At 55.5% G+C, this 13,538-nt stretch overlaps 1 protein-coding gene across 1 annotated transcript in view; it reads left to right on the forward strand.

Moving 5' to 3' along the window:
* The first annotated feature begins 4,130 nt into the window (after window positions 1-4,130).
* The window catches only part of LOC137335853 (BTB/POZ domain-containing protein KCTD9), a 30,539-nt gene continuing 21,131 nt past the window's right edge, over window positions 4,131-13,538 (forward strand). The window contains exons 1-5 of the mRNA XM_068001333.1: window positions 4,131-4,235; window positions 5,198-5,319; window positions 7,262-7,305; window positions 8,273-8,369; window positions 12,448-12,506. Of these exons, the coding sequence (XP_067857434.1) occupies window positions 4,188-4,235; window positions 5,198-5,319; window positions 7,262-7,305; window positions 8,273-8,369; window positions 12,448-12,506 (370 nt within the window). The 5' untranslated portion in view covers window positions 4,131-4,187. The remainder of the gene's footprint in view (window positions 4,236-5,197; window positions 5,320-7,261; window positions 7,306-8,272; window positions 8,370-12,447; window positions 12,507-13,538) is intronic.

Here is a 13,538-nt window from a genome sequence, read left to right on the forward strand (position 1 = left end):
AGGGGGCGGTGTCTCTCTCCCACCAGCAGGGGGCGGTGTCCCTCTCCCACCAGCAGGGGGCGGTGTCCCTCTACCACCAGCAGGGGGCGGTGTCTCTCCCCCACCAGCAGGGGGCGGTGTCTCTCTCCCACCAGCAGGGGGCGGTGTCCCTCTCCCACCAGCAGGGGGCGGTGTCCCTCTCCCACCAGCAGGGGGCGGTGTCCCTCTCCCACCAGCAGGGGGCGGTGTCTCTCCCCCACCAGCAGGGGGCGGTGTCTCTCCCCCACCAGCAGGGGGCGGTGTCCCTCTCCCACCAGCAGGGGGCGGTGTCCCTCTCCCACCAGCAGGGGGCGGTGTCCCTCTCCCACCAGCAGGGGGCGGTGTCTCTCCCCACCAGCAGGGGGCGGTGTCTCTCTCCCACCAGCAGGGGGCGGTGTCCCTCTCCCACCAGCAGGGGGCGGTGTCCCTCTCCCACCAGCAGGGGGCGGTGTCCCTCTCCCACCAGCAGGGGGCGGTGTCCCTCTCCCACCAGCAGGGGGCGGTGTCCCTCTCCCACCAGCAGGGGGCGGTGTCCCTCTCCCACCAGCAGGGGGCGGTGTCCCTCTCCCACCAGCAGGGGGCGGTGTCTCTCTCCCACCAGCAGGGGGCGGTGTCCCTCTCCCACCAGCAGGGGGCGGTGTCCCTCTCCCACCAGCAGGGGGCGGTGTCCCTCTCCCACCAGCAGGGGGCGGTGTCCCTCTCCCACCAGCAGGGGGGCGGTGTCCCTCTCCCACCAGCAGGGGGCGGTGTCCCTCCCCCACCAGCAGGGGGCGGTGTCTCTCTCCCACCAGCAGGGGGCGGTGTCTCTCTCCCACCAGCAGGGGGCGGTGTCCCTCTCCCACCAGCAGGGGGCGGTGTCTCTCTCCCACCAGCAGGGGCGGTGTCCCTCTCCCACCAGCAGGGGGCGGTGTCTCTCTCCCACCAGCAGGGGCGGTGTCCCTCTCCCACCAGCAGGGGGCGGTGTCCCTCTACCACCAGCAGGGGGTGGTGTCTCTCCCCCACCAGCAGGGGGCGGTGTCTCTCTCCCACCAGCAGGGGGCGGTGTCCCTCTCCCACCAGCAGGGGGCGGTGTCCCTCTCCCACCAGCAGGGGGCGGTGTCCCTCTCCCACCAGCAGGGGGCGGTGTCTCTCTCCCACCAGCAGTGGGCGGTGTCCCTCTCCCACCAGCAGGGGGCGGTGTCCCTCTCCCACCAGCAGGGGGCGGTGTCACTCTCCCACCAGCAGGGGGCGGTGTCTCTATCCCACCAGCAGGGGGCGGTATCCCTCTCCCACCAGCAGGGGGCGGTGTCCCTCTCCCACCAGCAGGGGGCGGTGTCCCTCTCCCACCAGCAGGGGGCGGTGTCCCTCTCCCACCAGCAGGGGGCGGTGTCTCTCTCCCACCAGCAGGGGGCGGTGTCCCTCTCCCACCAGCAGGGGGCGGTGTCCCTCTCCCACCAGCAGGGGGCGGTGTCCCTCTCCCACCAGCAGGGGGCGGTGTCCCTCTCCCACCAGCAGGGGGCGGTGTCCCTCTCCCACCAGCAGGGGGCGGTGTCCCTCTCCCACCAGCAGGGGGCGGTGTCTCTATCCCACCAGCAGGGGGCGGTGTCCCTCTCCCACCAGCAGGGGGCGGTGACCCTCTCCCACCAGCAGGGGGCGGTGTCCCTCTCCCACCAGCAGGGGGCGGTGTCCCTCTCCCACCAGCAGGGGGCGGTGTCTCTCTCCCACCAGCAGGGGGCGGTGTCCCTCTCCCACCAGCAGGGGGCGGTGTCCCTCTCCCACCAGCAGGGGGCGGTGTCCCTCTCCCACCAGCAGGGGGCGGTGTCTCTCTCCCACCAGCAGGGGGCGGTGTCCCTCTCCCACCAGCAGGGGGCGGTGTCTCTCTCCCACCAGCAGGGGGCGGTGTCCCTCTCCCACCAGCAGGGGGCGGTGTCCCTCTCCCACCAGCAGGGGGCGGTGTCCCTCTCCCACCAGCAGGGGGCGGTGTCCCTCTCCCACCAGCAGGGGGCGGTGTCCCTCTCCCACCAGCAGGGGGCGGTGTCCCTCTCCCACCAGCAGGGGGCGGTGTCCCTCTCCCACCAGCAGGGGGCGGTGTCCCTCTCCCACCAGCAGGGGGCGGTGTCCCTCTCCCACCAGCAGGGGGCGGTGTCCCTCTCCCACCAGCAGGGGGCGGTGTCCCTCTCCCACCAGCAGGGGGCGGTGTCCCTCTCCCACCAGCAGGGGGCGGTGTCTCTCTCCCACCAGCAGGGGGCGGTGTCCCTCTCCCACCAGCAGGGGGCGGTGTCCCTCTCCCACCAGCAGGGGGCGGTGTCCCTCTCCCACCAGCAGGGGGGCGGTGTCCCTCTCCAACCAGCAGGGGGCGGTGTCCCTCTCCCACCAGCAGGGGGCGGTGTCCCTCTCCCACCAGCAGGGGGCGGTGTCCCTCTCCCACCAGCAGGGGGCGGTGTCCCTCTCCCACCAGCAGGGGGCGGTGTCTCTCTCCCACCAGCAGGGGGCGGTGTCCCTCTCCCACCAGCAGGGGGCGGTGTCTCTCTCCCACCAGCAGGGGGCGGTGTCCCTCTCCCACCAGCAGGGGGCGGTGTCCCTCTCCCACCAGCAGGGGGCGGTGTCCCTCTCCCACCAGCAGGGGGCGGTGTCCCTCTCCCACCAGCAGGGGGCGGTGTCCCTCCCCCACCAGCAGGGGGCGGTGTCCCTCTCCCACCAGCAGGGGGCGGTGTCCCTCTCCCACCAGCAGGGGGCGGTGTCCCTCTCCCACCAGCAGGGGGCGGTGTCCCTCTCCCACCAGCAGGGGGCGGTGTCCCTCTCCCACCAGCAGGGGGCGGTGTCCCTCTCCCACCAGCAGGGGGCGGTGTCTCTCTCCCACCAGCAGGGGGCGGTGTCCCTCTCCCACCAGCAGGGGGCGGTGTCCCTCTCCCACCAGCAGGGGGCGGTGTCCCTCTCCCACCAGCAGGGGGGCGGTGTCCCTCTCCAACCAGCAGGGGGCGGTGTCCCTCTCCCACCAGCAGGGGGCGGTGTCCCTCTCCCACCAGCAGGGGGCGGTGTCCCTCTCCCACCAGCAGGGGGCGGTGTCCCTCTCCCACCAGCAGGGGGCGGTGTCTCTCTCCCACCAGCAGGGGGCGGTGTCCCTCTCCCACCAGCAGGGGGCGGTGTCTCTCTCCCACCAGCAGGGGGCGGTGTCCCTCTCCCACCAGCAGGGGGCGGTGTCCCTCTCCCACCAGCAGGGGGCGGTGTCTCTCTCCCACCAGCAGGGGGCGGTGTCCCTCTCCCACCAGCAGGGGGCGGTGTCCCTCTCCCACCAGCAGGGGGCGGTGTCCCTCTCCCACCAGCAGGGGGGCGGTGTCCCTCTCCAACCAGCAGGGGGCGGTGTCCCTCTCCCACCAGCAGGGGGCGGTGTCCCTCTCCCACCAGCAGGGGGCGGTGTCCCTCTCCCACCAGCAGGGGGCGGTGTCCCTCTCCCACCAGCAGGGGGCGGTGTCTCTCTCCCACCAGCAGGGGGCGGTGTCCCTCTCCCACCAGCAGGGGGCGGTGTCCCTCTCCCACCAGCAGGGGGCGGTGTCCCTCTCCCACCAGCAGGGGGCGGTGTCTCTCTCCCACCAGCAGGGGGCGGTGTCTCTCTCCCACCAGCAGGGGGCGGTGTCCCTCTCCCACCAGCAGGGGGCGGTGTCCCTCTCCCACCAGCAGGGGGCGGTGTCCCTCTCCCACCAGCAGGGGGCGGTGTCCCTCTCCCACCAGCAGGGGGCGGTGTCTCTCTCCCACCAGCAGGGGGCGGTGTCTCTCTCCCACCAGCAGGGGGACACCAATGTTGAGGGGAAATGGCTCATTAAAGGGGATAAATTATTTATTAAAAACGGGAAACGCTCCTCAGCCTGATTTTTATTTCCGATTTCGAGCCCCCGCAGTATTTTGATTTTTGCGTTAATTATAAAGAGCCTTTCCCAGTGAAACCGCTGGAATAACAGCTGCCGACCGCTGGCCGCCGCTTCCTGGTTTCCACCCGAAACATTTTGAGGGACGGACTCGGGCTGTTTCCGGCAGCGGCGGTTTAACCCCGCCCACGCCCCCTGATTGGCTCTCCGCCCTGTCGCTCTCCGCCGTCCGCCATTCTGTATGGTGGAGCCGGCTGTCAGTCAGGGCGCAGTGGGCGGGGCCGGTGGGTCGGGCCGCGGGTCCGGGCTGTCGGTTCGGTGGCGGGGATGAGGCGGGTGACGCTGTTCGTGAACGGGAGTCACCGGAATGGGAAGGTGAGGCCGCGCCGGGCCCCGGGTCCCCGCCTGGAGCTCGGTCCGGACCCAAACTTTCCGCAAACTCACTTCGTGGGAGGGGGAGGGGGAGGAGGGGGAGGGGGAGGGGGGGGGAGGGGAGGGGGGGGGAGGGGAGGGGGGGGGGAGGGTCGGTGGGAGAGGGGGTCGGAGGGGGGGGGATGGGGAGAGGGGGGTCGGAGGGGGGGGGATGGGGAGAGGGGGGTCGGAGGGGGGGGGATGGGGAGAGGGGGGTCGGAGGGGGGGGGATGGGGAGAGGGGGGTCGGAGGGGGGTGGTGGGGAGAGGGGGGTCGGAGGGGGGTGATGGGGAGAGGGGGATGGGGAGAGGGAGGGAGAGGGGGGGAGGGGGAGGGCCGACGGGGGAGGCGGAGGGGATCAGAGTCGGTGGGGGAGAGGAGAGGGGGTCCGGGGCGGGGTTGGTTGGAGGGTGACTTGGGATCTTTCTCTCCCTTTTGGGCAGATTGTCCAATTGGGGAACAGTCTCACGGTCACTGACTGACCCCCGGTGTCAGCAAAGGGCCAGAATCCTGTCCGTTTGGCCAAAACATTTTATTTCTTTTTTTGACAATGTCCTTTTTTATTTGGCAGTGGGAGCGGATCAAAGGGGAAAACAGCAGGAAACGTTCCTGCCAAGTGGTTGATTTGGGCACAGGTTGTCTGTTGGAACTGATCCCCACTCAGAGCCTGTATTTTTATTATTTTCTGTTTGTGGCCATTTATCTGGGGCAGTGATGCACATTCTGAGCCCCACTGCAGTGGTTCCAGCTTTGCATCAACACACATGGTGCAATGTAACCTAGAATTGAATTAAGGCCATTGGGAGGACATTTCCTCCAATGGACAGTGTCCCACCCTCCTGTATGAACAGCTGAGATAGACAGCAGAAAGGTTAGTTTCTGTAACCATGCCTATTACCAACTTCTCAATTCTTTTTGTCTTGCAGGTTGTTGCTGTGTACGGAGCTCTGGCAGATTTGCTGTCTGTTGCCAGTAATAAGATGAGTATTAAAGCAGCTCACCTCTACAATGGGAAGGGTGGTCTCATTGACGACATTGCACTCATTAGGTGAGCCAGTTTTACTTGGTTTGCAAAGATTCAATCTCTTTTGAAGATTTGTTCCGCCCCCATTTGCTGAAGGTGCCAATTTCCACCAGTGACCACTCTTGGCGTGTGAGGGTAGACACCGGATTAGCACAGAGCGGGGATCCAATCTGGAGATTTCTGATCTACGTGCTTTAACATGCACTGGATAACCCACAGTTTATTTAACTGTATATGGAATCTTGCTGTGCAAAAATTGGCTGTGCGTTTGCCTTCAAAACGACAGTGGCTTCACTTCATCCTGAGGACGTCAAAGGCGCTATATAAATGAAGTTCCTTCTTTCGTAAGCAGGAGACTTTCGTCCCATCTACCTGGCCTAGATTTGAACCCAAGTCTCCGAGGTGAAAGATCAGTGCCCATCTGCTCTCTTAATGTTGGCATAATATTTACAGCATGCTGGGTATTTTAACTACTGGCGTGGTGCCGGAGGATTGCTAACATTGCACCATTGTTAGAAAAGGATAGACCGAATAATTACAGGTCAGTCAGTCTAACCTCGGTGGTGCACAAATTATTGGAATCAATTCTGCGGCAGGATAAACCTTCATTTAGACAGGCACGGAGTAATCAAGGACAGTCAACGTGGATTTGTTAAGGGATGGTCATGTCTGACTAACTTGATTGAATATTTTGAGGAGGAAACGAGGAGGGTCGATGAGGGTAGTGCGTTTGATGTAGTCTATGTGGATTTTTGCAAGGTTTTTGACAAAGTCCCACATGGCAGACTGATCAAAAAAGTAAAAGCCCATGGGATCCAAAATTGGCTCAGTGGCAGGAAGCAAAGGGTAATGGTCGATGGGTGTTTTTGTGACTGGAAGGCTGTTTCCAGTGGGGTTCCGCAGGGCTCAGTACTTGGTCTCTTGCTTTTTGTGGTATATATTAATGATTTAGACTTAATTGTAGGGGCATGATTAAGGAGTTTGCAGATGATACAAAAATTGGCCGTGTGGTTGATAGTGAGGAGGAAAGCTGTAGACTGCAGGAAGATATCAATGGACTGGTCAGGTGGGCAGAAAAGTGGCAAATGGAATTCAATCCGGAGAAGTGTGAGGTAATGCATTTGGGGAGGGCAAACAAGGCAAGGGAATACACAATAAATGGGAGGATACTGAGAGGTGTAGAGGAAGAGAGGGACCTTGGAGTGCATGTCCACAGATTCCTGAAGGTAGCAGGACAGGTAGATAAGGTGGTTAAAAAGGCATATGGGATACTTTCCTTTATTAGCCGAGGCATAGAATATAAAAGCAGGGAGGTTATGCTGGAACTGTATAAAACACTAGTTAGGCCACAGCTTGAGTACTGCACACAGTTCTGGTCACCACATTACAGGAAGGATGTGATTGCACTAGAGAGGGTACAGAGGAGATTTACGAGGATGTTGCCAGGACTGGAGAATTTTAGCTATGAGGAAAGATTGGATTGGCTGGGGTTGTTTTCTTTGGAACAGAGGAGGCTGTGGGGAGATTTAATTGAGGTGTATAAAATTATGAGGGGCCTAGATAGAGTGGACAGGAAGGACCTATTCCCCTTAGCAGAGAGGTCAATAACCAGGGGGGCATTGATTTAAAGTGATTGGTAGAAGGATTAGAGGGGAGCTGAGGATAATATTTTTCACCCAGAGGGTGGTGGGGGTCTGGAACTCACTGCCTGAGAGGGTGGTAGAGGCAGAGACCCTCAACTCATTTAAAACGTATCTGGATGTGCACCTGAAGAGCCGTGACCTGCAGGGCTACGGACCAAGTGCTGGAAAGTGGGATTAGGCTGGGTGGCTCATTTTCGACCGGCACAGACACGATGGGCCGAATGGCCTCCTTCTGCACTGTAAATTTTTCTCTGTTTCTGAAGCCTGGAAGATGGCCGTTGTTGTGTTGATAATTACTAATTGCTCCTTTATTTTTTAAACAGAGATGACGATGTTTTATACGTGTCTGAAGGGGAGCCGTTTATAGGTTGGTGAACCAGAACTGAAATATTCAACAGTCCAGTGAAGATTTTTTTCCTTTTTATTTTAATAACTGGCTTCTCAAGAAAGTACAGTGATACATTTTATTAAGTCAATATACATATAGTTGTACGTTTAGATTGTTTCTAATTTGTTGGGATGTGGTTGATGCCAACAGGGGTGCATTTATTGTCCATCCCGAGTTGCTCTTGGGGCATTAACAGCCGACCATGTAACGTGGAACTGAATTTGCCTGTTGGCCAGTTCGAGTTGGGATAGCGAGTTCCCTTCCCTGAGGGGCTGGAGTGAACCAGTTGGGTTTTGACAACAAAATTGGCAGCTTTCAACATTGCTTTTCCCAATCCCAGCCCACAAATTTCCAGATTTATTAAAATCGGTTTAACAACTTGCCACGCTGGCATTAGTCCTCGACATCTCGTCCAATACCAGAACCACGAGACTACCATTCCCTTGTGAAGCCATTGTACAATTAATTCCATTCACATGTACCCTTAATTGTACAATGGCTTCACAAGGGTGGTGTTTCGGATCTGACTCCATAGCCTTGACCATTCCTCTTCCCCTGATAGTTGGTTCAGATCACACTCCCGGGCTTTCCGTTCAGAACAGCTGAATGCTTAATTGTTAGGCGGAAGGATTGTTCCTTTGAGGCCCTGGGTCCCTTTGGCCTGAGGCTGACTTCCCTCCGTTGGATAAGTTCAAAGCTTTTCTTTCAACTGAGCTGCAAGATGGAGTCTCAGGGTACGGGACGGACTGAAACTCCCCCGCCCGCTTCTGTCTCCTCGGTGTTTCCCCTCTGTCCTTTCCTGGACTGTGGCTTTTCCGGGCTGGGGGGGTGGTGGGGGCAGGGCTCTGCCTTCTGGTCTCTCACCCAGGCACTGGGTTGGGGGAGAATGAGTTAAAAATGGGGCCAATGTGAGCGCTGTTGTTTTTCCCCCCCCTCTCTCTGACAGATCCTCAAGCAGATGGAAAGGAGGTTGAAGAGAAATCAGTGCTGTGCACTGACTGGATAACACTCAACGTGGGGGGGCAATACTTCACCACCACACGGTAGGAGAGCTGGCAGCGCGCTGCCTTCTGATGGTCTGTAGCCCAGTCCCACCGCGGTACTTGTGCATTTTTCCTGATTCCAAGGTTCACATCGTTTCTTCCAGTGCGCTGGGTTGAACTGACCTGAGCTGATGGTTAACGTTTGTCAAAATGAAAATTAATTGAATGATCTCACTCGTGGCGTTTGAGATGTGTGAACATCTGCAACAGCTGTTAACTTTCCGTTTTAAAAGTGTGTTTTTTTTTTAAGTAATCTCACTGTGTAAAGACCTCCAACCCAAAACTGACCTTAATTCAGCATTAAATTGTCAGTCTCAGAGCAAAGGAGGGCTGGTATGGGAATGTAAAAAACATCACACTGATGCAGCAGGGGGCATTCTTCAGATTGGGGATAAGTCACATTGATGGGACAGTGTAGAGGGAGCTTTACTCTGTATCTAACCCCGTACCTGCCTTGGGAGTGTTTGATGGGACAGTGCAGAGGGAGCTTTACTCTGTATCTAACCCCGTACCTGCCCTGGGAGTGTTTGATGGGACAGTGTAGAGGGAGCTTTACTCTGTATCTAACCCGTGCTGTACCTGCCCTGGGAGTGTTTGCTGGGACAGTGCAGAGGGAGCTTTACTCTGTATCTAACCCATGCTGTACCTGCCCTGGGAGTGTTTGATGGGACAGTGTAGAGGGAGCTTTACTCTGTATCTAACCCTGTACCTGCCCTGGGAGTGTTTGCTGGGACAGTGTAGAGGGAGCTTTACTCTGTATCTAACCCTGTACCTGCCCTGGGAGTGTTTGCTGGGACAGTGTAGAGGGAGCTTTACTCTGTATCTAACCCTGTACCTGCCCTGGGAGTGTTTGATGGGACAGTGTAGAGGGAGCTTTACTCTGTATCTAACCCTGTACCTGCCCTGGGAGTGTTTGCTGGGACAGTGTTGTTAGTAAAGGAGGAAATCAATGCAATAGCGAGGAAGGATATTGGCTCGGAAAATCACGATGTGGAATCTGTTTGGGTCGAGCTAAGAAACAACAAGGGGCAGAAAACGTTGGTGGGTATTTTCTTTTGGTCCCCAAACAGGAGTTGTAGGGGAGGGCATTAAACAGGAAATTAGAGATGCATGCAAGAAGGGTGCAACTATAATCATGGGTGACTTTAATCTACATATTGATTGCTCAAACCAAATTAGCAACAATGCTGTGGGGGAGGAATTCCTGGAGTGTGTACGTGATGGTTTTCTAGACCAATACGTTGAGGAACCAACCTGAGAACAGGCGATCCTAGACTGGGTATTGTGCAATGAGAAAGGATTAATTAACAATCTTGTTGTGCAGGGTCCCTTAGGGAAGAGCGACCATAACATGATAGAATTCCTCATTAAGATGGAGAGTGAAGTAGTTGAATCCGAAACTAGGGTCCTGAATCTAAATAAAGGAAATTATGAAAGTATGAGGTGCGAGTTGGCTATGATAGATTGGGGAACTTTACTAAAAGAGATGACGGTGGATAGGCAATGGCTAATATTTAAAGAACGTGTGCAGGAATTACAACAATTATTCATTCCTGTCTGGCGCAAAAATAAAACAGGAAAGGTGGCTCAACCGTGGCTTACAAAAGAAATTAGGGATAGTATTAGATCCAAAGAGGAGACAAATAAAATTGCGAGAAGAAGCGGCAAGCCTGAGGATTGGGAGCAGTTCAGAATTCAGTGAAGGAGGACAAAGAGATTGATTAAGAGGGGAAAATAGAGTATGAGAGTAAACTAGCAGGGAACGTGAAAACTGATTGTAAAAGCTTTTAGAAATATGTCAAAAGAAAAAGATTAGTGAAGACAAATGTAGGTCCCTTACAGTCAGAAATGGGGGAAATTATGATGGGAAACAAAGAAATGGCAGAACAATTAAACACATACTTTAGTTCTGCCTTCACAAAGGAGGACATAAATAACCTGCCAGAAATGTTAGGGAACCAAGGGTCTAGTGAGAATGAGGAACTGAAGGAAACCAGTATTAGTAAAAAAAAAATATTGTGCTAGGGAAATTAATGGGGCTAAAGGCTGACAAATCCCCAGGGCCTGATAAACTACATCCCAGAGTACTAAAGGAAGTGACCCTGGAAATAGTGGATGCATTGGTGATCATCTTCCAAAATTCTATAGACTCTGGAACAGTTCCTAGAGATTGGAGGGTGGCAAATGTAACCCCATTATTTAAAAAAAGGAGGGAGAGAAAACATAGGGAATTGCAGACCAGTTAGCCTAACATCAGTAGTGGGGAAAATGCTCGAGTCTATTATAAAGGATGTGATAACAGAACACTTGGAGGGCATTAACAGGATTGGACAAAGTCAGCCTGGGTTTATGAAAAGGAAATCATGCTGAACAAATCTACTGGAGTTTTTTGAGGATGTAACTAGTAGAATAGATAGGGGAGAACCAGTGGATGTGGTGTAATTAGATTTTCAGAAGGCTTTTGATAAGGTCCCACACAAGAGGTTAGTGTGCAAAATTAAAGCACATGGGATTGGGGGGAATATACTGGCATGGATTGAGAATTGGATGACAGACAGGAAACAGAGAGTAGGAATAAACGGGTCTTTTTCCGGGTGGCAGGCAGTGACTAGTGGGGTACCGCAGGGATCACTGCTTGGGCCCCAGCTATTCACAATATATATCAATGATTTGGATGAGGGAACTAAATGTCACATTTCCAAAATGACAGATGACACAAAGCTGGGGTGGAATATGAGCTGTGAGGAGGATGCAAAGAGGCTCCAATGTGATTTAGACAAGTTGGGTGAGTGGGCAAGAACATGGCAGATGCAGTATAATGTGGATAAATGTGAGGCTATCCACTTTGGTTGTAAAAACAGAAAGGCAGATTATTATCTGAATGGTGATAGATTGGGAAAAGGGGAGGTCCAACAAGACCTGGGTGTCCTTGTACACCAGTCGCTGAAAGCGAGCATTCAGGTGCAGCAAGCAGTTAGGAAGGCGAATGGTATGTTGGCCTTCATTGCAAGAGGATTTGAGTACAGGAGCAGGGATGTCTTACTGCAGTTATACAGGGCCTTGGTGAGACCACATCTGGAGTATTGTGTGCAGTTTTGGTCTCCTTATCTGAGGAAGGATGTCCTTGCCATGGAGGGAGTGCAACGAAGGTTTACCAGACTGATTCCTGGGATGGCAGGACTGACGTATGAGGAGAGATTGGGTCGACCAGGCCTATATTCACTAGAGTTTAGAAGAATGAGAGGTGATCTCATCGAAACATATAAAATTCTAACAGGACTAGACAGACTAGATGCAGGGAGGATGTTCCTGATGGCTGGGGAGTCCAGAACCAGGGATCACAGTCTCAGGATACGGGGTATGCCATTTAGAACCGAGATGAGGAGAAATTTCTTCACTCAGAGGGTGGTGAACCTGTGGAATTCTCTACCACAGAAGGCAGTGGAGGCCAAGTCATTAGATGTATTCAAGAAGGAGATCGATATATTTCTTAATGCTAAAGGGATCAAGGGACATGGGGAAAAAGCGGGAACAGGGTACTGAGTTAGATGATCAGCCATGATCATTTTGAATGGCAGAGCAGGCCCGAAGGGCCGACTCTTGCTCCTATTTTCTATGTTTCTATGAGCTTTACTCTGTATCTAACTCGTGCTGTACCTGCCCTGGGAGTGTTTGATGGGAAAGTGTAGAGGGAGCTTTACTCTGTGTCTAGCCCATGCTGTACCTGCCCTGGGAGTGTTTGATGGGACAGTGTAGAGGGAGCTTTACTCTGTATCTAACCCTGTACCTGCCCTGGGAGTGTTTGATGGGACAGTGCAGAGGGAGCTTTACTCTGTATCTAACCCTGTACCTGCCCTGGGAGTGTTTGATGGGACAGTGTAGAGGGAGCTTTACTCTGTATCTAACCCGTGCTGTACCTGCTCTGGGAGTGTTTGATGGGACAGTGTAGAGGGAGCTTTACTCTGGATCTCTCTCCTGTGTCCCAGCATAGTTGGCGTGTTTGTTTACCTCTTTTTCCCTCCCAATGACTTTGCCCATTCAACACCTAACTCTGGACTTCATTTCCTGTCATCCCCAGGAGCACTTTAGTGAATAAGGAGCCCGAGAGTATGCTTGCTCACATGTTCCGAGACAAAGGTTAGTATCACCACCAGCCTCCTTGGTGTCGCTAACATCCTTTTACACCAGAATATGGGGCAGGAAGAAGTAATTTCCATGTTTATTCTTGAACTTGCTTTCCTTTCCTGAGGAGGCTATCTCATGCTGCGGGATTGCCCCTTGGACAGGTCGTCCTCCTGTACCTTTCCTGAGGAGGCTATCTCATGCTGCGGGATTGCCCCTTGGACAGGTCGTCCTCCTGTACCTTTCCTGAGGAGGCTATCTCATGCTGCGGGATTGCCCCTTGGACAGGTCGTCCTCCTGTACCTTTCCTGAGGAGGCTATCTCATGCTGCGGGATTGCTGCTTGGACAGGTCGTCCTCCTGTCCCTTTCCTGAGGAGGCTATCTCATGCTGCGGGATTGCTGCTTGGACAGGTCGTCCTCTTGTACCTTTCCGGAGGAGGCTATCTCATGCTGCGGGATTGCCCCTTGGACAGGTCGTCCTCCTGTACCTTTCCGGAGGAGGCTATCTCATGCTGCGGGATTGCCCCTTGGACAGGTCGTCCTCCTGTACCTTTCCGGAGGAGGCTATCTCATGCTGCGGGATTGCCCCTTGGACAGGTCGTCCTCCTGTACCTTTCCTAACTGGCAATTCTTCAAGTGTCAGCCTGGACAGTGAGTGTTGAGAGGGCTTTCAACCATTAGGAACTCACTGCCAAGCTCAATCCTATCCTCACACTTGCACTCTCCACCAGAGCTCTCTTTACAGTGACCAGAAACCCTGACTGATTTTGCTGACCTTCCAGCCCAGGGACATCCAGGCCATTCGGAGCGTCCTGATCCCCAAACCTAGAACTGTCTGGGTCGTGTATAGCTCAGGGCGATGGACTTAGCAGCTGAACGATCGGAGACTGCTACCGACGTTCATACCCCAGTGTCTCCTTCCCTCCATGTGGTGCCCCTTACCAGCTGAGAACGTGGTTTGCAGACTGTGCCCAGGCCTGCGCCAACTACACTGCTCAGCAGGCCACTGGGATGTACCCGGCTCTCTGAATCTGTCTGCCCCTCTC

The sequence above is a fragment of the Heptranchias perlo genome, chromosome 20, assembly GCF_035084215.1.
Source record: "Heptranchias perlo isolate sHepPer1 chromosome 20, sHepPer1.hap1, whole genome shotgun sequence".
NCBI lineage: Eukaryota > Metazoa > Chordata > Chondrichthyes > Hexanchiformes > Hexanchidae > Heptranchias > Heptranchias perlo.